Source organism: Patagioenas fasciata, chromosome 1 (assembly GCF_037038585.1).
Source record: "Patagioenas fasciata isolate bPatFas1 chromosome 1, bPatFas1.hap1, whole genome shotgun sequence".
Classification (NCBI taxonomy): Eukaryota; Metazoa; Chordata; class Aves; order Columbiformes; family Columbidae; genus Patagioenas; species Patagioenas fasciata.
In genome coordinates, this window is record NC_092520.1 from 55,568,025 (window position 1) to 55,595,272 (window position 27,248).

General features: G+C 35.4%; 1 protein-coding gene across 1 annotated transcript in view; it reads right to left on the reverse strand.

Annotated features, from left to right (window-relative positions):
- UGGT2 (UDP-glucose glycoprotein glucosyltransferase 2) overlaps nt 1-27,248 on the reverse strand; it is an 84,025-nt gene that overhangs the window by 51,222 nt on the left and 5,555 nt on the right. The window contains exons 3-12 of the mRNA XM_065833302.2: nt 24,521-24,651; nt 23,263-23,375; nt 21,766-21,940; nt 19,444-19,540; nt 18,323-18,404; nt 15,638-15,738; nt 12,470-12,569; nt 7,668-7,728; nt 2,349-2,440; nt 790-940 (exon numbers count right to left, since the gene is read on the reverse strand). Coding sequence (XP_065689374.2) covers nt 790-940; nt 2,349-2,440; nt 7,668-7,728; nt 12,470-12,569; nt 15,638-15,738; nt 18,323-18,404; nt 19,444-19,540; nt 21,766-21,940; nt 23,263-23,375; nt 24,521-24,651 — 1,103 coding nt within the window. The remainder of the gene's footprint in view (nt 1-789; nt 941-2,348; nt 2,441-7,667; nt 7,729-12,469; nt 12,570-15,637; nt 15,739-18,322; nt 18,405-19,443; nt 19,541-21,765; nt 21,941-23,262; nt 23,376-24,520; nt 24,652-27,248) is intronic.

The window sequence follows — 27,248 nt, forward strand, 5'->3', positions numbered from 1 at the left end:
ATAGACGGAAAAGGAAAAAAGACCCTTTGTACTCTGTATCAGGATGTGAATAAAAGCTTTTTTTTCAAGTGTGCAAACTACTTTCACAATACAAAGTTCAAAACAACACATCACACATAAGTATGTAAAACAGCATAACCACCTTGTAAACTAAATACACCATTTAGCTATAACCCACAGCAGCGCTTCATATATATCAAAATAATCAAGTAATTAATATATGGCCAGTTTGTTCTTGTTATGTTTTCTGTGCGAGCCTGTCTATACTTGGAAAACAGAAGAGTGAAATACGCTTCTTTCAGGTGAAGAAAATTAGTATTTTATCTGCCTTTTTCAATGGCCTAGAACCTTTGAAAACTCCGTAAACTTTGAAAAAGAAGGAAAAAAAGTAAAGTCATTGGACAATTCAAAGCAAAATATTTAAGTTCTCCACAACTGCATTATCATACCTTTAAAGTACATTCAGCAGTCTTGCACGATACAAGGATATTACATAGCTGAATTGACTGCTGTAAAGTCAAGTTCTATACCTATGAGTGTGCAACCATTCCTAGATACATTGCTCTTTTCTTTTAAATATCCTACATCTTAAAATTTTAATAAGGTATAGGCTAGAGAAAATTACTCCTTAAATACATTGAACACCTACCACTCTTCAAAATATTTTACACTGCTTATTGAAATAGGGTTTTACGTCTAGTATTTTAATTACACTACAAAAAAGACAGGCTGTCTTATACATAGTATAAAATATGCAACGTTTAAATAAATAATTGTTTAATTACTCACTTTTATCGAAGAGTGACGAATATCTAGTGCGTAACTGTCATCTTTAGGATGTATATGTAACCTCATAAATTTACTCAGGATCTCCTCTTTGATTCCAAGTTCATGAAGGCCATGCATTGCTTTTCCTTCCACTTTAAGAGTCTCTAAGATACTTTTTTCAGGAAGAAAAAATGCATAACGTCTACAGAGAACTCTTGTCATGATATTAAAAAAAAAGAAATTTCAAAGTCTTAACACAAGGATGGGTTTTAGTATTAAAAACAGTTTCTACATTATTCTGCAGTTACATGTTTAAAACAAAATCTATTAGTAACACCACACTTATCTCTGAATTATTTCAAAACAGAATTATAAGATACTAAACAAATAATACGAAGGTTTGCAACTATGTAGAGAAGCATGCAGCAAGTGACGGTGGCGCAGATAAACCCTAAATCTGCATCACAGCAGAAGCCCGAAAACAGCATGGAGGAAACACAATGCTGCTGTTCTAACAGAAAACATTTTCCCAGGACTCTCTAATATTTGTTGCAACCTGAAAATTCAAAATGAAAACTGAAAAACCTGGTAGAACACAACAAGCAAGATTTTCTGAACACCTTTACTTCTGTCTTGCTTCATTTTGAGTTCTCTATTCTGAAGACTTTATTTTAAATTCTATTGAAATTAAACCTAGCACTAGCACTAAAAAGCGCTATTTTTGCACCAGTATAAAAAAAGATGAAAGTGACTCCATCTCAAAACTCCGGCTGAAAAAAGAATTAAGTAAAAATTGCAAGTATAAATGCTAAAACCAAGACAGTTTAAGAATCTCCATGAAGGAAAAAAGACGACATTTTGAGTTAAAAAAACAGAAAATAAGAAATTGTAGACTTCGACAAATGAAAAAAACCTCAGTATCACTAGATTCACTGACAGTTCTTAGGTTACCAAGGATGATTTATAAGGAGTCATGTCTGTCCTGCTGTTGACAACATAGAGAAGAATGCAAGAGAAACTGTCCACAGTTTGGGTGCTTGCATAGAAGAGGTAAGTCACACTCCAATTAATTATACTATAATTACACAAATTGGAAAAAAAATTTATTGTATCAAAAAGCAGACCAGTTCTGTATTAACAGAACTTCTTATAAAGGGTGGCCAGACACAGACTCACAAACATGCTGAAAATAACCCAAGGTGTCATGTATTTAAATTCAATGCCTGCAATTTTTTTTCAATTAAGAAATAGGGATGTGAAAGCATTTAACTTACATTTTTAAGTGCTTTCCCCACCTTTTATATATACATGTTGGATTCCCTCTATTTCAAAATTATTTTCACTTGTTGAGTTATTAAATTATAAGCAAGTTATCAAATGTATTAGAAGAGAAAATACCGTTGTCAACTACTTATACAACGTTCATATTAAAAATAAACCCACTGTAAAACCGTATTCCCTTTATTAGAGCACTTCCTGGCCCCCAAAACACAACAGGTGAGATTATTTATCAGCATGAGCACAACTCTTGCAGTACAGTTCATAATTCTGTAATTTTCCAATAAAATATACCACCTTACCTAAATGGATCATGAAAATCCAGGTCAATATGAAGGCCATTGATAAATAAACGTGCTTCTCCAGGTTGGATTCCAAGTATTTCGTGAAAAAGCTTAAAAACAAGAAGTACCGCTAACTTACTTAGGTATATGTCAACACTCACACGTATACACATAAATAGATAAAACTTTAAGTAATTCTACACAACAGACACATCATATCTCTTCCACATAATCTCTTCTTTCAGCTGAGCTGGTAAAAATATTGACAGCATACTTACATGAGTGTTATTTAACATATTTTCAATACTTAAACAAAATGCAAATAAAAACAGCCGAAAATCCCCTCCAAAACAGCCTACAAGGTCCCTAACTGTACAAGGCATAGACAAAAACACATTCGCACTGTCTGCCAACAGAAAGAGAAAATACGCACAAACACAGAAATACAGCTCCTAAGTTTTTTAAAAATTACCCCCAGCACATTTCTTGTACATATCTATTCACTTCCAAACTGAGATCAGAGGAAGACTCTATGTGTGTCCTTCAGACCTCCACTTGAAACTGGCTTCTCAATAGCTTAAAATCTTTACAATTCCAAAAAATGTGTGGTCGCAATTGTTAGGGGGAGATAGGAAAGACAGACTAGAAACACATAATCTCATTTATCAAAGAGGCCTTGTAAAAAAAAACCCAAGCACACACCAGAAAAGGACAGCAAATCCATAGCTTTGCAAAGCAGAAAAAAATAATCCACAATAAACAAATACAAGAGGAAGGCTACTTAGGGAGTAAGTTATGCCTTATCATTTTATTCCAGAGAGCTGTGAGGTACCACACTGTTCAATCTACAGTGTCTGCAGCAAGACAAGTAACAGGAGCAACAGCAGCAGTTTATTCCAACTCACCCCATGAGGAGCAGTCGGATTCCCAGATCTGTCTTAATTCCCAACAGAGGAATGGAAAGCACCAAAAACAGGCAGAAAAAAAGCAAGCTGAGAAAGATATTTTTTTTCCATTTAGCTCCCACTTGCTGAACAAAATAAGTGTGAACAAAAGCACACTTAGAGCAAGCAACTCAGGCTGTGTACATTACTCCACTTATGAGCCTGTCACTGAACAAATGAGAAAAAACATGGGACATTTAAAGTTCTATTATTCCTTTTAAGCAGTGTGGTTACTTTCACAGTTGAACACAAGGAAACTCAAAGCTAACTGGTTTGTGTCATTATAAGTGCAGACCCACATAAATGAGACGACGGTGCACTTGAAGTTCCTTGTAATCCACAAGATCTGCATATTACTCGTCATTCATTGAAAAGGTACCATATTCCTTAGTGTATATAAACATTTCCACAACCCAAAGCACAATGGATATACATAATGGCACCTAATATCAATGTTTGCAAGGGAGAGCACTCCATGAAGGAAAAATGTAGCTGTGATAAGCCTGAGCCTAGGAGAATTTTTATAGAACCTGTCCTTGACCTTGAAAAACAGTTTTTGAAATTGGCAAATTTAATTTATTCTAGTGGTGTAACCTGAACTTTGCAGTGCTTTCATTGATTTTTTTGTATGTAGATTTACAAGAGCAATAATTACTTATGTTTGTTATTATATAGAGTATCTAAACACGTATACTCAAACTCAGATACAATGCGAAGACTGTGGTGGATCTAGGGGGAAACTGCATCCCAGTAATGCTAGGAAATAACCAGAAAGCCTTTTAAAAATATTGTTAGTTATGAAAATTTTAGTAGGTATCTAAAAAATGGATGTCAGTGGGCCTGTCAAAAATAAGGAGCACAAATGCAAAGCAGTAAGTTTCCTATGGTTGGACAAGGAAAAAGAAAAAAAAAACCTAATTACTTTTCTAACTTATAAAACTCACTTTGTTCCCAATCTTATGCTCATCTAAATTACAGAAATGTGGGTTTTTTTGGTATGTCCCAAAACTCAGTACTGAAGAGGAAGGACACATCTTTATAATTAACTGCTGCTTTGGATTACTCTGGGCCAAGTGTAGGACTTCATCTTTATCTTTGTTAAACCTCATGCAACCATTAAAACAAAAACTAGAAGTAGCGGCTGGTGTCTGACATTTACATTTTTCCTACCGCAGCTTCACACTGAAGGTCTCACTCTACACACCCCTTCTAGGCAGCCAAACCTCACAGACATCTGACAATGCCAAGTGCCCTTGCAGCAGGTGAAATTTCTGATCATTTAACCTACACAGCTTGATCCTGAGACAAAAGCAAAATAGGCAGAACAGACAAAACAAAACAGCCAGGTGCGCAGGGATGAGACTCCTCTACCCCAGCCAGAGAAGTACCTGAAGTCCTGGCTATACCTGAAGTTTTTCTGTAGTTAGCAAATTCACTCCTGATTACAGTTTTAATTTCAGTGTTGTGCCATGAAGTACTGTGACCGCAGAAAAATCACCCCAAATGCCACTGGACTCTGGGAGCAAACACTAAATGTAAGAGGATTACAGTCACAAGAAATCTTACCAGCATCCTTCAGGGGCTCTTGCGCAGATCTTGTGAGATCAGCTGGAACAGGCCCTCTCCCGAAAGCACTGAAATCAGCATTTAGGATGAGAGATCTCTCACCACTACTGAAAGCTTACTGGTCATTCTTATAAGCCCTGGTCATAAAAATCTTCATACTAACTAAGATGGATGCAAGAACAATGACGAAATTATCAGCCAGTGGATATTGAAATGGGAGTTTTAAGAGTTTTCAAACCCTTCAGTACTGCAGGACGAGGAAGGCAGAGCTGAATCAGAGCTAAGACTGATGATACAGTGCTGATGCCAGGCATTACATTGCTCTGAAGAGCATCCATTTGCCTTGATGACTTTGATGGAAGGACTGGTTAGGCATCCAAGACTAGAATTTAACACTGGTAACACTCATACAGTATTTTCTTGCTAAACTGGAAGTTGCAAGTTGTGTTTAATGAGATTTTATTTTTTTCTTTTATCTACAGCAGTTGTCTATTTCTTAGTTAGGTATCAATTCATTACATCTAAACCATCAGTCGTCTTTCAACTTTTAATACCTTTATTTCCTCCCATTGCATTTCCTATTTGACTTCCATTATCCGGAGAGGGAATCATCCAGTTACACACAGCATGAGGTCACACCACTTCTGCTGCTAGACGGATGCACTGCAGTTCAAGAATGCACATGCCAATTTATTGTGCTCCAGCAGCAGTGTTCAGGAAGCTTTTCTGCTTTTATTCAACAGATTCTAGCTTTTAGCTGTTTAAAGGCTGTAGCCTCAGGTAGGAGACGCAGTATGAAATTTAAGCTTAGTCTGATAGGTGCCTAAGATCCTGTTATAGTTAATGTATATAATACAGTCATGGAATCACAGGAGTGATTCATCCAACCCACCACATCAACATCCAATGTCATTTGTTTCAGGATAAGGCATCTTGGACTGAAAAGTATGAGTCAGGTAGAACAGAACAGATGCCCCAGTGGACACATCTGCCAGAGCTGTGTGGCCATCTTGGATAGCCTGTGGCATCTCAAGTGACATCAGAAGTCCAGGTTTAGGCAACTCAGCCATGCTCCACAAAACAACCACTGAGTGAGCTAAACTGTTTTTAATGCCCACTGACTGCATCTTCATTGTCATAACAGGAGTTTAGATACCATATAAAGGTGTCTAAATGCAGACATCTTCATTTCAAACCAAAGGTTAGTTACTAATCCTGATACTTAGTTACAACAGCCATTTTAATTCCTTGTATACCTTTACTTTTTTTAGCAGTTGCTTTTGCCTTTTGTGTTAACAGAGCTGAGATTTGAGAAAGACATTGCAAAGACTTCATCAAGAAGCATGGGAAGTCCTGATACCACCACTCACACTCCACAGAAACTACGATCATTGGGGCTTTGTTTTGCTTTACCCTGCCTATAACCCCAACGACAAGGAGATACAGGAAAATGTGTGTCTCAGATGTATACAGAAAGCAATGAATGGGGGTGCAGATGCTGATTTGCTCCCTTGAGCAAAAGTTCTGGCACTTCTCACTAGTGCAAGAAGCAAGAGGTCTGCATAACGTTGAGTTCCCTCTAAGATCTTTGTGAAAACTCAAGAATCAAACATGCACCTTGCACACAAGAAAGCCAAAGGGCTCAAGAAGGTGAACTGCTGGATATACAAAATGTATTCTCAATACACCAGTCCCACATGCAATCACCTATGGACAAAAAAAAGCCCTACACAATTGTTTGCATAACTGTTTACAAGGATGTGACACTTGAGTCTGCCACTGTTCGGGCATGAAATAATCAGTTTTATGTTAGTTTTGTGTGGTGGAGAGCTCTAACACATTTACGTGAAATTTTTGCTCCAAGGGAGATGACAAGGTCTTGATAAGAAGGCTGCACAGTGCAACAGGGACATGGTTTGCTTTTGCTGTTTTGGAAGGTGGAAGAAACTGGAAAGGCATTTCCCTGGAGATACTAGTCTTGGCAAGGCAGGAGGAAAAGGCCTGAATGCCTAAAAAGCAAAATGATAGATGGAAATGTTGCAAGAGTAAGAAAGAAATAAATCCCTTTTACTATGGTGGTTGGTCAGTCTTAACACCATATGAAAATATATGTTCTGAAGATCGAGATTAAGGACAGTGCCATGGATGTTATTTCATGCGAGCAGTCCTAAAATCAAATGTTAGCCACCATGCTTTTAACACTCGACTTGAAAGAAAAAATTTAAATGCTGAACTGAGAAAGAAAAAATTGAGACAGATGTCATAAACTCTACAAACACTAAGTGGCATCTTATAAACATCTCAGATCAGTCAAAAATCACCTGAACAATGACTACTTGCGTAATACCCAAAAGATTCAGTGCATCAAGGATAAAAATATATCCACCATCTACCGCAGGTGATGTTTGAAATACCTTGCAGAATAGTTGCACGTGCCATTCTGAGAATGTGAAAAGCTCAAAGCTCACCTGTGCTGACCATAATATAGGCAGCAGACCCAGATTCAACACCAAATGAAAAATAAACTGATACCCATTTTGCTTTCACAGCACGCACTTTATGACTGAGCATAACATTCTGTAAAAATTGTTTGTCCTTGCCTAATTCTGTAAAATGAGAAGAGGGGAAGGAAAAAGTACCAAGAATAGCAGAAAGTGAAAAATTTGAATTCCTTATTTCAATGTTATTTATTTAGCAAAAGATTTTTACAGCAACGAGTTCTTTTTCTGTGATAAAAACCACGTGGAAGTTGCTACACTAATGACAATCTCCAAAAGCAGTAATATGATAGTAACTCAAATGTCCACTTGAAAAAAGGAAAACAAACCTTCTGATTTTCTTCTATTTCACTTCGCATTTTCTTGTCTACAGGCACTCTGGTCAATGATCTGTAAAAATAAAACTGGTATCACTCTACCACTGTATTTTTTAAAATGCATTAAATAATGTTATTTTAATACCATAGAAAATGGACTGTACTAGAAGAATGCTGTAATTAAGACTTAAAAAGAAGAGTAATGCAGTGTCATAAGTAATTTATTTTCAAAACAAATACTTTGTTCTATGTCTAGTACACCCAGGTTTCAAATTTACGCTAGGTTTTGCTGAAGCAATATTATCAACATACTTTTTACCACTCTCAACCTTTCCTGTTGTTTTTCTTTTTTGTTTCTGCAAAATAGCATGTATATTATTTAAAAAAAGTTGTTTAATCATCTACATTATTACCTAAATAAATGCCATATTTGTATATTTTAAGTTAATGTTACTAACTTCATGCTACTCAACATTACAGCACAGGCAGCCAATGATATAACTTGGTGTCTTGGACAAAGGCAAGGAAAAGATACAAAGACCGACCACTTAAAAATTAGCTGAGATTAGGAAAGAGATTCACAGATTGAGACCCTTGAAAACGTTAAGTATTCACAAACAGCCAAAATTTTAGTTTCCTTACTCATTCTACCTCTAGAAGACAATCCATTGATGTGGTTTTTTACCTTTCAAGAACATCATGGAAGACTTAACTTCCTCTGCCACAAAGTATTGTATGTGAGGTTCATAATTACTAGGCTTATCGTAAAATAGTTACAGAGGCAAATTAATGTCTCCATGTTTTAAGAAACCCTATACCATATTAACCTAAATCTGATTCTCTCAATGGATCCCAAAATCAATACTCTAGTTGCCCAAATATTTATTTCAAAACATGATTGTACACGTTTGAGCTAATCTGTATCGGGCTTTCAGAAAACCTGGAGTAATCTCAAATCAGAAAGTTAACTAAACAAAATGGAGAGTGACCCTACTGAGCCAACTTCAGTATTTGTGAAAAATAAAGCAGTTATTTAATAATATAAATCTGCACCTCCCCCCAACCCCAACTGATTTAGAATAGATCTTGCTAGTAAATCCTACATTTTTCACAGTATGTCCGAAATAAGACGTAAAATCAGTTTAATCAAATATCCAAGCTTTCCAGACAATCAAGGAGACTACTTGTTAAATGCAAACAAAATTATTTCCAAGCTTTGTTTACAAATATTAAACAGTTAATCATGGCTAAATACCCTTTTTGCTTTTACCCCCTCTAAATATTCTGGCAGATTATTTTTATCACTGTGAATCCCTTCTGGACCATGTGATGAAACGGCAACAGAGGACCAAGGAGGAGCTGTATTTATACCAACCCATACTTGCTAGGCTTTCCTTGGCTCAAAATGAGAAAGGCGTAACTCAAACTGTGATGTCAAAGACAGCACTAAAAACAGTCAATATAGCTCAAATATACTATTACCAGTAGTCACTGGAGGATGAGCATAATAACTTGCTTATTATTCAACTAATCTAAACTCTTTCTTAAAAAGCTTTTATAATCTTACTGCTAGGTACTCTCTGGGTACATGAAGAATGTATTAAGTGTGTTCGATACTGAGTAAATGTATCTTATATTCTAATAATTTCTGTGTTCACGAGTTCTGAAATAAAAATCATAGAACAGAGAGAAAGAAACTATAAACATTTCTGTTGAAAAAGAAACATTGTCGAGTAGGATTAAAAACAAACAAACAAACAAACCACCAAAAACCCCAAACAAAAACTGTAAATAGAAAGAGAAGACTATCTGAAGCCAAATTTGGAAAAATAGAGAAGGATTAGGAAAAAACACTATCAAGTCAGGAATCTCTGTCGGATGCTGCTTGACAGGACTTTCCACCAGCAACAGCTGTCATTCAGGAAAAGTACAGAACTGTTTCTATTAAAACAACATCTATAACTGATGGGAATTACTACTGAGAATTTACTTAGCCAACAAGCAAAACACCTACTTAACAGAAGGACTCCATAGAAAGGTGGAAATTCAATGTATGGCAGTACTAACACAACTATTACTTTGACTTCATATAAATAGTTTTAGAGAGTCCTGAAATGAAAATGTTAGGGCAAAAAAACCTGTGCTTTTTATCTTGCTAAACGCAACATAAATAGTAGTACGGCCTGCAACTCTCACAATCAATGCTTCATTCTCTATACACAGACGATAAAAACTGCACAGATAAAAAGAACAACCTAAAACTTTCCAAATAGCTTGGAGTAGTAGGGCAGAAAGATAAAAGAATAATGGGAAAATAATAAAAAGGTGGAACAGAGAAGTCAAAGATGGCCCAATGTTAGCAAGTAAGTAAAATACTTATGAGCAAAAGTTAAGTCTTACTGACAGCTTTTTTCAGTAATATGAAAGTAACACATCAAAGAATCATTAACAAGCACCTTATCTATGCATGGCAGTTGACCATGCAGAATTCTAGGAAGGTTTTAAAGAGAAACTGCGATGGTCAACTGTTGAGATGGACACACTAAGAATTCCAGGTAACAAGTATAAAAGTACCTGTGAAAGACATTGGTTCATTTAGAGTTCAGTCATTTGTTCAATTTGTTCAAAACTTCAAAGTTTCATGCATTGTTTTCATATAATAAATATTCCGTGCTAAGGACTCGCCAAACAGAAACACCTTACTGGATTAAATGAAAGCAAATAGACACTAATTATCATTCTACATGGTGCAGGAATGTTCTTGTATGACCTTAAGGATGTAATATTTTCTAACACATAATTTTACGCATCTTTCCTCTTATCTCAAGAACATGTAGCTATATGTTACTGCAAACCGGGGGGAAAAGGAAACTTTCACATGTTCATAACGTTAGCATTCATGAATGATGAATGGAGAGCAGCAAACACAGTATTAGAATTCCTGTTGTTATATTCTTAAATAACAGATATATATGACACACATACACCATATAAAAGGTGAAAAATAGCCCAGGAAATGAATTATCAAAATGTCGCTGTGACATATATCAGTTCTTACACTGTCTACATCTGCTGACATTTGATACAATCTACCTCAGACTAACCTTTTCAACTGGAACTACAGAGACACAAAAATGCAGGTTATAAGTTGGGAAGTGAAAGAAACTTCCAGAGGAATGGTATTTTTTTTTTTATGGTCTAAAGAACCCTTCCATTTTTAAGCAACATATAATATTTATTTTTTATTTTCATAACAACAGTTCTAAAATATTTATGCAGCCTTTTCAAACCCAAATTTGCATAACTAAAAGATGTTTTCCCTATCTAAACTATGTGAAATTTAAACTACTTTAAACCACTACTGTTATAATGATCAGTTACCCATCTAAAGTGCTTAAGCAATATGTTTTCATTTCCTATTTATTCTAGTTTGCTGTTTTTTTTTTTTTTTTTCCAAACTAGTATTTTTTACTCAGCAGGCTGTGATTAGATTATTAAGAAAACACGTTTTATGCACTGTTTTTACACAATGCCCCTTGATTGAAGTTTGTTGTCAATGCAGACCTACAAACTTTAAATAATTTAAATATTTGTAATCTCATATTAAAAACAACATGCTAGATTAGCATATTAGTATAAATTATACAGGACAGGAACTGCAGTGCCCCTTTGAATAATTCTAAAGTCTTCTTATACTTTTATCCATAAAAATTAAATGTTTGAGAAGTAGATAAATTGTGCTCTAATGCCTCAAACACATGGCAGGAGTTGGAGTGGAATGTAACAATTTTAATGACTTTTTAAATCAATTATTTAAATGTCACCTAGAGTACTTAAAACTGATGTTTTCCCCTGTCCTTTAAAGAACAGAACTGGCTTTGCAGTTCAATGTTATGTACATTTCCACTATCTTCTAATGAAACGCTGCATTTTCTGATTACTAATCTAAGTGTAAACTTGTATCTTACTATTTCATAATAATTATGTTTCAGGCATTTTGAAGGTTATTTTTCATCCTTGAAACAAGGTCTTACAACAGTAGTTTTTCCATTACAGTGTAGATTTTCTCTAACAGAATACCAGAGACGACAATGAAACATTATGTGGTAATTAAACAAGAGCTGTAAAATGTAAAAACACACTGAGTTAATAACTCTATTTAGCATCATATTTAATTCAGTAATTCAAGCAAATACTGCTGATAGGATTACACAAATAACTTAGTAAACATAAAGAAAAGCATTTCTCAATTACAATAAAACTGGCTTGCAGGAAGAAAAATATTTAATATCAGTACAGAGGAAAATGCTATTCATCTATTTAATATTTATCTTGATCTTTTGTTAAGTAATCTGTCATGGGAGACAGATCTTCCCCAGTAAGAACACCAACATACAGTAGCCAGAGCCCCATCTTTCCAGCAATGTTGTGCTTTAAACTAATGTGGGTGGATCCCATACAAAACTAATAAAATTTTGTCTCTTCCTATTGCAAGCAGATCTGATATAACTTCAACAGAATTTCACACCCTTGAAAATACAATTCTAGAAGAAGCCCGGAGGAGTAGGAGTAAGTGCCTGAAGGAGCAGGATGCCTTCATGATATCTTCTGCATCAGAGAGGAAACATTTAAGAGTCTAATCATGAGCTCTCCCAGGAGTTATATTCTACTCAGTGAAATTACTTGGGATCGACCCAGAAAGCTGCAAAATAAACACCTGACTGCAGGATTTGGATATAAATCTATATTACTGTCATTACATTCAAACACTAACATAAAAACAGTATTTGAAAAACAAGCTTAGAGTATCATACCTGGCTCTTATTGGGAAGTTCTGAGCTATGTCTTTCATTACCTTTAAGGCATCGTAAACAGGGGCAGATAGAATTCGAGCAGCTGCTTGAAAACTAAGATCTAGGGAAAAAACAAAACAAAATAAAGTCACCAGAAATATCATTCTCAATCAATACTATTCCACATACACCCCCTCACCATTAACATTTCTTTTGCGTTTCAAGTATACATTATAAAAGATTATGAAATGAGATCATTAAGGTTGAAAAGACAGGCACTTAAAAGTTGGAAATACCAAATTCAGGCTTTCCTACAGAATTCTGCTCATCCATCCTGAGCGTGCACATAGTACATGTGATTTCTGAGTTTACAAAAACACACTGAAAAAACCAGACAATTCATCAGGTGATACTATGACAGTATCATGCTCACACCTACATAAACACCAACCTACAGACACCTGTAACTGCAGTAAAGAGTAAGATCTTTCCAGCCCCAGGACTTCACAAGATTTTCAGAGAACAGATATGTTCAACGTAGAAGGCTGTATTGAGCATATGAGGTGCACAATTTTCAAGAGTAGCAGCAATTTCACAGGGATATAAATGATGACTCATGAAAGAAAAGTCAATCTACTGTCAAATCTCAGTTCTCCTAAGTGTCCAGCACAATTTTTAAAGGGATCTAATTTTCCTCTCTATACTTTTTCTCAGAATGAAGTCAATTTTTGTATATTGGAAAAGTTCATAATTCATGGAGAGAATTCAGTCAGTCTCCTCTGGTGCTTAACTTTGCTGTGACATATCTTGGCACGTGAGACTGGAGAAAATCCAATTTTGGTACCAATAGGGTAAGGCAATAACATACCAGGGGCTTCCATGTACTTTGGATACAGTCTGCCTAACTACCGCAGGGCAATGATGCTTTTTCCTCATAATCTGCTAGTTAAGATATATGAACAGAAACTGAGGGCCTTGGGTTATTCACTTGGAAGAAAGTTGATGCCACATGTAGTAAAAAGTGCTGGGCAGAAAGTCATAGAGGATGCTGCCAAGCAGAACTTTGAAGCAATCAGGATTTTTTTTTTAAAAAGAGCTGAAGAAAAGCAAATAGCACACATTCCCAGCTTAGCCTGATAAGATACACTTTGGCTAGAAAATAGATGAGTCTGAGAGGTAGTATGTTAACTTAGTATTTATTAATATTTTTTAAAAAAATGTATAAAGAGATCACTGTCGTCAAAAAGAACATTTCAGACCCCTTTCAGCAGCCACACAAGCTGTGATCAGGTGAAGCAATACCTAATTGCTGCCATTACTACAGATAGTGATGGCTCACCTGCTGTGCACTTAGGACATATACTTAAAATCCTTCATAAATTGTAAATAATTTCCATTTCAGATTAGAGTACAAATATTCAAATCCCACCAAGCAAAACTGACATATCTTTTTTACCTTCTTCGTTATCTCTGATCAGTGACTGTCACTTACAGACCTCCCCTTGCAGTTCCCTAACACAGCTGAGAGAGCAGAGTAGGGCACCTTGGGGAAAAGATGATCCTGAGCTTAAAGCCGATCTCAAAGTATGCTTTGAAAGCTAATGAAGCACTAGAGATCAAGAGACTTTCCACATAGATAAAAGAATGAGTTATTAAAGGGAATACCAATACATCAGTGCTCTATGCATCATTTTTCACTATGAACAGTAAACCTAATTGCTTACCTAAAACATAAAGACAATTGAAAAACAACCCTTGAATGGTGTTTAGGGTCATTTATAAATAGAAGTCTGCCCCATAGCTGAAGGAGTTTTGGTTAAATTTAGTTAAATTTTTACTTGAAAGCTAATGAAAGGAAATAAGAGAGCAGCTGAGCCACTAACTCATTAAGAATGTACCAGAGAAAACACCCACTCATGTCAGGAGTATCAAAACCACTGCACCATTTTGTATGCTCTGACAACCTCCTGTCCAAAAAGGTCCTGAACATACTTATCACAAGCCAGTCCCTGTTTTCCTGACACTGAACAAACAGCACCCCAGCACTTAACTGCCCTCAGTGTTGTATGAGCTGGTTGTTGGGGAGCAGCACATGTCATTTTTATCTATATAGCCATGACACTACAGAAAAGACCTACAGAGATTTTACACCACCTTTTGAAGGTAGACACTAAAAGAATCAAAAGCTTCACAGTTGCTTCTGCTTGAACATCTACAGAATGGTATTCAAATCACATTAAAAAATTAACCAGGTGAGAATTTTCTTTTTATTTGCACAGTAGATTTATTGGGAGAACTGAAATGTGATGGGTTTTGGTTTAAAAGTTTGGACGAAGATAAATCCTGCAGCTGAAGGGGATTTCACTGATAAAAGACTGCAAGTGAATGACAATTATCTCAGCCAGTTTCACATTGGATTCTGCCAACAAGCTCCATAACAGTCAATGCCTCAAAAGAAACTGAAGTTCAGATGATTGCTTGGATTCTTTCATTGCACTGGTATAAAGGCAGACCAGTTTTGAGCTGGGTGTCCTCTAAAACTGAAGAATTTAACAGGTAAAATTCAGTTGCCTAAATTTAAGTGTCATGACATTTTAGGGACCTATTTTAGAGTGATTTATAATTCCATTCAAGCTACAGAATGTCCTGCAGGTCATCAACACAGAAGCTGTTCAAAAACAGTTTCCATGTATTTGTTCTCTTTTAAAAGCACGTTCTTCCATTTGATGTTATATTAAAAAATGTATTCATGTGAACTGCAGTACTGATAAAAGTTAAAAATTTTAAATTAAAGAAGACAAACTGTCTTAACCTGTATTTTGTCCTGATTCAACAGTCATGTCAAAATGGTATTTTTTGCCTGATCTCTCAAAAAAATATCTGAAACGAAACTTAACATTCAGGACAACACACCAGGCAGAAAATCAGGCAATACTTCTCTCTTTAAAATCAGTAAAGTTAGTTATGATTCTTCATCTTATAAAATGACTTCAATGTTCTTTTAATTTCTAGCATATAACACTAGGACAAGATACCAACACTTGATTTTAAAATATTTGACATAATACTGCCTTTTTATGAAACCATATGTCTTTTTAAAACAAGCTTTTATCATAATTTTGATACATCAACATAACAAAGGAAAATTAAGGAGACTAATGTGTTAATTCAGAAAAATGCAATACATACCCTGTAGCTCCCAAACCTTCAGTGGTTCCATGTTGTTAGTAGTTTCAATCAGATGTTTTTTAAACTCTTTCAGATTATTTTTCAGATCAGGATGCATCTCTCTATGATAAAACATTTTTTCAAAAAAAGGCAAAATCAATTACATCCATCAATATCTGCTTTCATTCACAGTATTACAGCTAACATTGTATCTTTAAGGTGACAAAAAAGAATTAAAATTTTAATTCATTTCCAAAACAAAAATGAGGATTTGTGGTGAGAAGAGGTGATTTCTGAGGACTAAATCCAGTTAATTACAAGGAGGAGTTAAATTGGTTTGTAGTGATCTGTCTCAAACCCTGTCACAAAGTTTGAACGAATATATGAACTCAAAGATTAAATAGTATTTACACACAATATAGGTAACTATAGTTAGTTTACTATAGCATAATATATACCTAACTGTATCTTAACTGTACAACAGATTAACTGTAACTGTACATAGACTTTGTTATATTACCTACAAAAGATATAGGCAAGGCATTGGTGAGAACATATTTTATAAATTAACATCACTGACAAAATCAAGCTTCTAAGCACACAACTCACTAGTCAGACCTGATAAAGAGCATGGTGCCCAAATGTTTGGCTTTTTTTTTTTCCAAAACATAACTGGGCAAGGAAGTTCTGAGGGCAGAGACTTCAGCCTCCTACAAGACATCCTTGAACTCAAACTCCATCAGATTTCTAAAGCTTCTTCTAGTAGAAGTACTGAACAAGAAGCAAAAGGTAGCTAAAAAGCAGACATATAAAGCATTAAGTCTTCAGGTTCTGTAATATTTCATGTTTTATTTTCGATATTAAGTTTTGCAAAGATTCCCTCACTCCTCATCTTTTAGCTGTTGTATGATATTAACTGTTGTGCTTTATAGAAAAAGAAAAACATCACTGATGAAGACTGTTGATCTGGAATTAAAATATAGTCCAGGTTCCTCAAAGAAAGTGCACTTAGCTGAAAAGGGAAACAAAGACAGAAAATTCCTTTTCTTCTTACTTGTAACATAGACCTTGAAACAACAAACAGTTCATGCTCTTAGAAACGTGTCTATGAAGTAGCAAACTCTTAACTAGTTTTGAGCTCTTTAATTACCGAGCTTGCTGCCTTCTTTGCAAATTTACCTCGAGGATATGTATTTTTTTGGTGGTGTTGTTCAGACCTTTGGTTCTTCTGTGAATGAAAAACAACTGACAAATAAGACCTCGCCACAAGCCACAACCAAGACCTATTATTAATATTTGGTCCCTCATTTCTCTTGCTCACACTATGGTCAATGTATGCACAAAAGCAAACACATGTAAAGCCAACTGAAAAAAGCTACTCTTCTCTGGATATGTAGCATCATGTGGGATTTAATTACATTAATTCGCTCATGCAAACAGTTGCATTTCTAAGATTTTATCTCTTCTGCTTAGATTTATAACTATTTCACAGCTGAGAAAAGTATGACCTTTGACATACCTATAACTGAGGGACAATTTACAGATGACTGAAACATCTCTCTCATCCCCAGCATGAAACAAAGAATAAAAAATATGACTCTGAAAACGATGTCAAAAAGTCTGAGTAATTATCTGACAGCTTTGCAAATCAGTCACAGTGCAACATCAAGAACCTCAGTACAGCTAAACCTAGCACAATTGAAGAAGAAAAAAGTCTCAGATCAAGATATGACAAACATTTGATATTACTTGCTGTGGAAGGTCTCTAATATATAAGTGAAACAAGGAAGCCTGTAGGTGTGGGTGCATTTCTGTCTTTATGTGCTTAATTTTTAAAGGCAGAAAGCAGATGGGCTCTCAAGAATTTAGACAGCATCAATAGCTCTGAACTCTGAGAAGACTTACAAGTTGGTGAGAATATCTACAAACAAGTTTACTTTTTGCTTTACATAATAAGAGAGAGAATGACACTAGAGAAGGCCCACATTCCTGAGTTTCTCGTTGAAGAAACAACAGGATTTATGATTCACTGCATGGACCTTTTATAGGAAGAAGGAAGCACTTTTGGTGACTGTATCCACAAAATCAAACCATTAATGGTGGACTGGAAAGAAGCCTCAACAGGGTAGCATCCAGTTTCACCTAACAGATTGCAATTTGGAGATAAAAGAGCTCCCTCTAGAAGAGAACATAAATTGATGAACTCCAAAATAAGAAGACATATAGTAAGCATATCTTCCAATAAATATCACTCCTTAACTCTAAGAAATGAATGATTCTCCATCTTAAAAACATCTTATGTAGCGACAACACACGGGTTTGGTTTTGTTGTGCTACTACTTGCATGCGGAAAACCAATATTTTGATTCTACTGATCTGGAGTAGCAGCAACAATTTACTGCAGATGCAAACATGAAATCGTGGGGTTCTAAGTTTTCGTGACTTGCGCAGAAGGATTTTTTTTTTACTTTAAAAACAATTTACTGTATACATTCTAAGAGAATTAGACAACTAAAAGCAATAAATTGAAATGAACAGAATAAACAAGTGTTGTGTCCCTACCTTCACAAGACATATATAAAAAAATTAACCAGAATTTTCACCAGTGGCAAAATAAGGTAATTTCCAACATAAATCTCACTTCTTCTATTTTTTTTTTGTTCAAGTTCAAGAAACAAATGCAGAAGTTTAATTATATCAACTCACTTTAATTTGCCAAAGAGAAATCCTTGGACATCACCTTCTTCCTCCTCCTCCTCATCTGCCTCTCCTTTTGTCTCATTTGCTCCTGAACATATAACATGTGTAGACAATATGAGCCAAGAAAGTTAATGATGTATTATGTTCTTATGAATTATAAAACAGTTAACAGAAACATACAATCAGAAAGATGTAGTTCCCAGATGTAATTTCAATTAGATTTATACTACATATGCATTCATATTTTGGCATCAGAATGAATCACTTTAGAGAACTCAGCTGCATTCAAATTATTTTTAAATATAATTAATTGAACAGTTACATTTTTTTACAGAAATGAAACTGACGGGGTTAAATAGTTCACCTTCCAAAATAGCTATTTCTCAGTTTGATTAAGTCGCAAGGTATAACTCTTATCAGCAAACTACTCCCAAATTCATGCTTGAAAAGCATGGTAACTTTAAAGGGCTTGAATTTTCAGCTAACACTTTCCTTTCCTTAAAAAAAAATGAACTGTTTTTGACATGACTCAAAGGCCTTAGTCAAATGACCTTAGTCTTACCAAAGAGAGTTAACTTCCTTTATATCTTGTAAATGTCCACGTGAAGTAATTTTTCCATGTCAGAATGCTAGAGCTACCACTTTCTGTGGTAAATGTCTTATTTCAACACACAGTAACATACCCTGGTATCAAATTCTATGATACAGCGCATCTTTCCTACAGAAGACCGTGGAAGTATTTCTATGCAAATTCAGAAAAAAGCCTCACACCTGAAACTCTAATATGTAGATAGCATAATCATTAGCATATTAGAGATGCCAACAGACATAAGGTAATTGAAGAACAAAGGTTAAACAATCTCACTTATTGAAAGGAAGAAGAATGCGTTACATTTTGAAGAGCCACAGAAAACAACAATCAGAGGTTAGGTAATGAGCTATACCCTAAGCACAGCGGTTTACAAAAGCTTGCATAGATTTTGATGTCTTAGTTCCTAAAGCCTGAGGCTTCCTTCTGTAAAAAGAAGTAACCTTCAAAACTTTACTGACTTTATAACTGAAGATTATAACATATTTCAATAGTATCTCTGATAAGATATAATAAATAAATAAAAAACCCCACATACCTTTAACCTGCGTGTCATCTACTGCTTTATATTCTGTGCTCTTTATTGCAAGTTCTACAGCATATCCAGATAAATACATTTTTCTGGAACTTGGTTTCTGTTTGATGATATTATTTTAACAGAACAAAAAAGAACTGTAAAAAACTGTAGTTATAGGAGATTAACAATATCTAATACTGTAACTTTAAAAGGTTATGACAGCCATAACTTAAATGCACCTTTCAGTTTATCATTCAAAGTACAAAATGCTACACCAAACAAACTACAAGAGCTATGCACAGCATATTGACCATCTATTGAGAAAGTGTGTAACAAAAAGTAAGGACTCCATCTCCTGCAAACCACAGAAAGGATGTGTCAAAATTGTGGTCCGTTCACATAACATTAGAAAGAGGGTTAGAACAGGCAGAGCTGGTAGCACCGTATATGATTACTGGTGCCATACAATCCACCTTTTAAACTGTTATTCATTTCTTTGTAATTTTGTCAGTCTTTCAGCATGTTAGGAGGAAACTCTCTCATCAGACTGAAAAACGTTTTGACAAAAGAGTTAATCACCTTCTGCAAGGATTAAGAAAATGTATTAAATTATCACTGCAGAAAACAAATTGCCGCTTACTAAAAACAAACAAGTATTTCTAACTTTGGAGTGTAAGTTTCACATTCAACAATGTAATTATTCAGAGCATACTTATTTTTGAAAATGTTCCCTAATTTGCCCAAAATGTACAACAATCCCCTTTCCAAAATGCAATCTGCTCATGCACAGCAGCAATTTCTTGAAAGCCTTAGCTTACAATTTCTAAGAATCATTCTGCATTGAGAAGCCTCCAGCCCACAACCAAAAACCCAGCATGGCTGGGAGTTTTCTCCGTTGGTCCTCTAAACAAACCTCCATTTGGAGAGAGAGCTGCACCCTCTAAGCAGTCCTGGTGATATTGGCACAAAAAATGACAGCAGAAAGACAGTACCTCTTCTGCTCCCAATGCTCCCTCTTTCGGCATTTAATGTAAAAAAGGAGGGATAATCCGTCTCAGTGGGAACCAAAGAATAAAAATGGAGGTTGCAAGAAAGGAAGAAAAGGGAAGAACAGTCTGAAGAGAGAAAAAGTGCAGGAAGGACCCAAGGGAATGGCAGGAAGATGTGCCAGGAGAGGTTTAGGTTGGGCATGAGGAAAAGGTTCTTCCCCCAGAGGGTGGTGCAGCACTGGAACAGGCTCCCCAGGGAGGTGTCACGGCCCCAAGCCTGACAGTGTTCAAGAAGAGACTGGACAAGCCCTCAGACACATGGTGTGAACTGTGGGGTTGTCCTGTGCAGGGACAGGAGTTGGACTCTATGATCCTTGTGGGTCCCTTCCCACTCAGGACATTCTGTGATTCTAAGGAAGACAACAGGCATTTTGGGGAACCATGGTGCATGAGCCAGTCAGAGCAAGGAGACTGCAGGTATTTAATAGAAATGAAAGTGCTTAAAAGAACATAAAGTTCAGTAAAAACTATATCCCACAGAGCTTAGAATGTAAGACTGGTTACCTCAAATTCTCTATTTCATTACTGTGAGCAAACAACTCAAAGTCATCTGCAAACTACAGACTCATCTCCCTGAAATGCCTGGTCTACAAAAAGCATAGCAACCTCTCACGCCATGAGATTATTCTTGTATTAGCCACACGATTTAAGGGCTATACTTTGAATATAATTACCAAAACCTTCCAACAACCAAACATGGCAACAATATAGTTCCACGTACTGGCACTTGTTTTGTTTCAGGAATAAGAGTAAGTTAAAAAAAGCATTCAGAAACATGGTTAAAATATTGACACTGCGGAATGCAAGCACTGAAAACCTGGTCAGTGATGTTGACTGTGAAAGCCCAAGCTGCTGTATTACAATGAACATACAAGATTACACTGAGAACATATAAAATTACAATGAATTCTTTTTCAACTTGATTTTCTATGTTATTTCTCATTTTTCTAATTCTCGTTATTATTATGCTCAGTCTGCTGCCCCAAGATTCACCCAAGGTCTTTGTACAATGTACAAAACCCAGACGTACAACCAAAAAAGTGATATTTCAAGATTAATCAGCGATGCAAACAGTGCTTGCATGCAGGATTAGATAATATTATCATGCTTTCCCAGCTTCACAGTTTGTACTAGGTGAATCACTTAACCCAGAGAGTTTTAAAATTAGAATATATATCACACATGATTTAGACAAATGCAAAAATAAACGTAGAAAACATGATTTCTCAAAAAGTAAGCAAAAAAGACAGAATAGCAGCAGTTTACTGAATCAATGTTAATTCGAATTGCATACCTGAACATAATGCCGGAGAACATAAACAATTTCCTCCTTTTGCGCCTTCTCAGATAAAATCTTGTGGAATTTGACAAAGTCTTTTGTACCCATTTCTGCATAAAGAATAACCACGGGGCCATCCTCTTTGAGAGTTGGGAATTTATGATCTCCCTTAAAAAGATATGGCCTGGGTCTGGTTTTAAAAAGAAAGAATTGTGATATTACATATGCAGAAAAGAAATGAAAACTGTGGTAGCTTTTCTACTTCAAAATTCAAAAAATCAGTAAGGGCTTATATGCTAAAAGTATAAAAGCCATGTTAAAATCATGATGAAATAATAATGATTGCTCACAAATGAACTTAGAACACCAAAATTGCAAATAAAGTCTAAGAAACTGAAAAAGTAGCATCAACTATAAATACATTTAACATATTTTGTCAAATCACAACATAGACAGCAAATGAAAAGGACAGCATTTCTAGATTTTGTGCAACATCCAGTTACAGCTTGAGGCTTTTAATTTAAATGATGCATTACATCTACTAGAGATGTGCAGTGCAATCAGTGAGTGACAGAGGGATATTCAGTAAAGCGTAAGAAAGCTGCTAACACACACGAAAAGTAACTGGGATTATACTTAAAGCTTTTCAGGTCTTTTGATTTTCCAGTTTTTATTTGATAGAAAGAAAAATCAAGAAATATACCCTACTAAATCATCTTTCAGCTCTACATATCTCCATGAAGTGGTTGAGGGTATAGACACTAATGTCTATTACAGTGACTTTGACCATTGCAGAAAACAAAGTTACATATAAGTCTTGAAAAAATACAATTTTTTTTTTTAATAGAGATTAAATATTTCACTTTCATTATGTTGCTGTTATTTGTTATTTTGATAGGTTTTACATATTTTACTCTGGACTGACACTCGTTTGCACAGGACAAAGCCTGCAGGAAGGTTTGGCAGGTGTAAAGAGTCACACAAGGTGAGGAAAGGTTATGCCAGCAAACGAAGACTCCTCTTCCACTCCTGTGCCAAGCCCTTACAATCCAGAAAACCTCAAATGCAGCAGCACTGAATACATGGAAACATCTGTCAGCATAAATATTGTCTCAGATGCATTAAGTGGTAAGTGTGTATAGAAAGTACACTGTACGGGGCGGTCAAATTTAGGTTACAAAAAAAAAAAAAAAAGAGAAGAAATACAAAATTATCCATGTGTTTAGAGGAGAAAAGCTCTATGATCTTATTTTAAAACCCTACTTTGATTCATAATTGACAAAATCTCATAAGGGTGTTTAAAATATTTCAAACCCAAAAGTAACTCTTCTAAAATAACATATACTTTAAATAGGTTTAGTCTTTGAGTATCCAGTAAACAAGGATTTATGAGCTTGGCATTATCAAGTAAATAGAACACGAAATTTCAAAATACTACGAGTCTATATGCAATAATATATTTTTCTCTTTAGTAGCCTATTTTTTCCTCTTAAAATAGATCATTACATTTACCTCTTAGTAGCCTTCTTTAGCAGCTTTTTTATTTCATTAGTCTTACAGGTGTGCTTCTCATGGATAACCACAAATGCACTGCAGCCTTCTGGTGGAGGTTCATCAGCTGCAATCTAATATTTCAACAATTATACTCAACCAGAATTCTTTGATTGCACTTCAACTGAAACTCACAACCCTTTGATTAAAATAACTCAACAGCTGCCATTGAGTTGTGTTTCTAATTAAGCCCATTCAAAATCAGGTACATGTGAAAAAAGGTAATGGAAAATATTTGAAGATTAAGACCTTATAACCTCTGTGAGATGTAGACTATGAAACGCACTCCAGAAAATGCAAGTCCATTTGTGTTCTATAAAGACAGGGATGAGAAATCTCCTCCAGAAGCAGAAATCGCAGCCTGTACTCTGACATTTTTAAAAAGTTTTAGTTGCTATCAGCAATCATGTTAATCTACAAAGATTTGACTGCTAACAGATAAATCCCAAACAATTAATATCAAATTTTGGTTCTCTCTCCTTCCCACATCCCCACCCCCCCCTTTTTTTTTTTTTAACTCTATTCAGCTATTCCCATGTACAGTAGCAAACTCATGACTGCCTATAAATGTCTCTGGATTCACAAGCTGAATGATAACAATGAAAATATGAGTCTGAGACAGCGATATTCCTCCAGAGAACATTTGCAAAAAACCCTAACTTCATTACAGCTTATTACCTTTCAGAAACACAGATTTCTGATTTCTCACTTTATCTTGAAGGTGGCATTGCTAAAAGGAGGAGGAGCAGTTTTAGGCTAGAGGCACAGTGAATTTGTGTCCTCGCACTTTTGAATTAACAAAGCAGTTATTTGACTATTCTATGTTTTCAACTTTTCAAATACTAAAAGAGAGACATACGAATTCCACTAATAACAAATATATATGACTTGAAGCTACAAGAAATTTCCTACTGTGGCAATGTCTGAATTCCCATAGGATTATTTGAAGCAATGCAAAAAATAACCCACAACCTGGGTTTTAAAAATGAATAATTCCAAAAATTCTACCCTGATAATAATGCTATCCATACAATTAAGCATGAATATTTGTTCCTGTCAACATAACCAGCTTAGAAAGCACCATCTATATAAATGGATTATGTTTGATGGCAAATAATGCCAGCATATACTTATTGAACTATAATAATGAACATTCTTTACTCTGCAGTCAAAATACCACATAAAATAATGTACCAAATGTGTCAGATAATATAGTCACCTGCTGAAATGTCTGAACAGTTGGAGAATATGCTCGTATAGAAAGTGCAAACTTCAATAGATTGATTTGCAAGTTGGATAAAAATTGTCCTGCTTTCTTCAAGATTAAATTGTAATAGGAATGCTCTGAATCTGTTGAAGAAAAAAAAAAAAACACAAACTTTTAGTATTTAGTCAAAAATGATGCGGCATACCTACCTGTACTACATAACAGCAGTTCAAAAGTCTTGAACGTTGTCCACTGACAACTGTTTCCTTTACTATCAATGCTAAAGGCCTAATCCGCAACATAAACACAAGTGAGCACAGTAGCACTAGTTAATATCTGTATCATTTTCAGCAATATAAAAATCCACTCAAGACAATAATGTCTCTCTGCAGACCCATAGGGAAAGTCTTGAACAGAGTTTACTAATTTATTTCTATTTGTAAAGCTTACGCTAGTCTTGTAATGCAAATTTTGAAGGTTACTTTCTTTCAATCAGTTGCATTTTACAATTTCCTCACGTTTAGTCTTGGAACACTTCGGCCATGCAACTTATATAAATAAAAATTTTCTAAACGTGACATTCTTTGTGCTACTCTCACATATCCTATTTCTGCCTTAAAGATATGTGATATACAAGAGCATGAGAATAGACACAACATTTCAAGTGGCTTCCCCCTTCCCTGCATATCTTGCCATCTCAGGGCCAAAATTAGGACTCCAATTAAGGAGGAAGGTGAATGGTGTCTAGGAATGGTAGAACTGACCATAAAGAAAATTGGTTGGAAATAATTAACACTCATTCCTTCTTCTAGAGGCATATTGAAGTGAATATTCTCATGCTGTCCTTGGACTGTGTGGCAAAGACAACTAATTAGAAAGAGGCTGTAATACTGTTCTATCAAGTTGTGAAAAAGACCTGTATCCGTTTAAAGAATAATGCTCAACAAAATTTTAAATTAGGCTTTACACATTGTAATAGACATTCTTGAACACAAACAAATTATAGTCAGAGAACAGAAGCTGTGACCATAGCAAGCGTGGTGCACCATCCCTGTTCCAGAGGTTGCTCTTCCACAAGAGAAACAGCTGCAACGCTCATGAAGCAGCCCAGAATTGCCGATATATGCCCCCTCCCACCCCACAAATCTATGTAGTGAGCATGTATTTTACTTATATTGATAGATACTAACTGAAAACTACAGCAATTCAAGATCTTTTTCACACATAATTCAAATACTCTCCTATAATGGTGAAAGTTTGCAGCAAAGTGAGTTGCAGGGAGGAACCATTCTAGCTGTCCTGCTTGAATTTATCGCATTCTTAGGTCAACACCTTATTTTAAAATAAGTGCTCTTGTGTGAAAGTAGAATGATTGGGCCAGTAGGAAACCTCTTTAGGGGTCCAAAGTGGCAGCAAATTTTTACAGAGTACGAAGATCATCTCACATGATTTAACCCTCCAGATTTTACCTGCCTCAGCTGCAGTAGGTCTCAGAAGTGCTTCTACCAAAAGACGAATGCACAATCAAAATGCCATTCCCTTACCACGGGCTCTAGGCTCCAGCAAACCATCAGACCACATACAATAGCCCTGCAGGCCATAGTTTTGGAAATATCCATTAATTGCTCCCAGCAGGTCTGTACACAGTTTCCATAACTAAGCATTTCCTATCCTCTCACTTTCTTCTTTACAACCCCAAACACTTTTTTTGTTCTTAAAGCCTCCAGGATCTGCTTTCTGCCTTGTTCTCCTTCTCAAAACTCACTATTTAGAAAGGCTGAGTTTGCTGTAAATCACTAGAAAAATAAAATCTAAGATCAAAAAAAAAAAAAGGTATTATCTCCATTTCCAGAAAGCAGCCTTCCCATAATTTTTTTATCATCATTACTGTCTAACATTAAATTCAATGGATGAAAACCCTATCTCTTCTATGTTCTCTAAACCTACAGATAAGCCCTGGCAGAACGCAAATGAGATAAACTTGGCTTCACATGTTTTTCAAATTATCTCCACAAAAATAAAAATTCCATCCGAAATTCCTGCCCCCCACTCAGCCCCAAGTAACATCCTACTGAACACAATGAAGAGTTATTAAATATACAATTCTAAAGATACCACCTCACCAAAATATTTTTACCACAAGTCTTTCAATTCTTTGACTTAAAAATTCCAGCTGTGCTTTCACTGCTGTCTGTGAAACAGCTGACATTTTTGCTGTGGAAGATGACTGAGACAATGATAATGAGTAAAGTGAAAGAAAAAAGAGATAACTTGTCATATGTCTTCAAAAATTATTGTACAACATATTCACAAGGTTACACTTATGAAATCATGCATCCACTCCTACTATTCAACGTATTAACACTGTTGGCTTCATTCAGACTACAACTGTACTTTAAGCTGCAGCAAGATGAATTAATCCACGTCAAATGTTAAATGATCCACCAAACTCAAAAGCATTTTTAAAAGTCTATTACATACAGAACTATGGTTCTAATTTTGAAATTATTTTCACATAGTATTTTCTCCTTTAAGCTTGATAACTACTTGCCCTCCAGACACATTTTAACACTGTACTCTGTGCCACGAAGTAGAAGTCATAATAAATTTTTTAGGATGTTACAGGTAATCACAGAGAAACAGATGTTTCTGATCATAAAATGCTGTGTGATAGCATATTGCCATTAAATTCATTAACAAAGTTGATTTAAAAAATTTCAAAAGTGAAATATTACAAGGG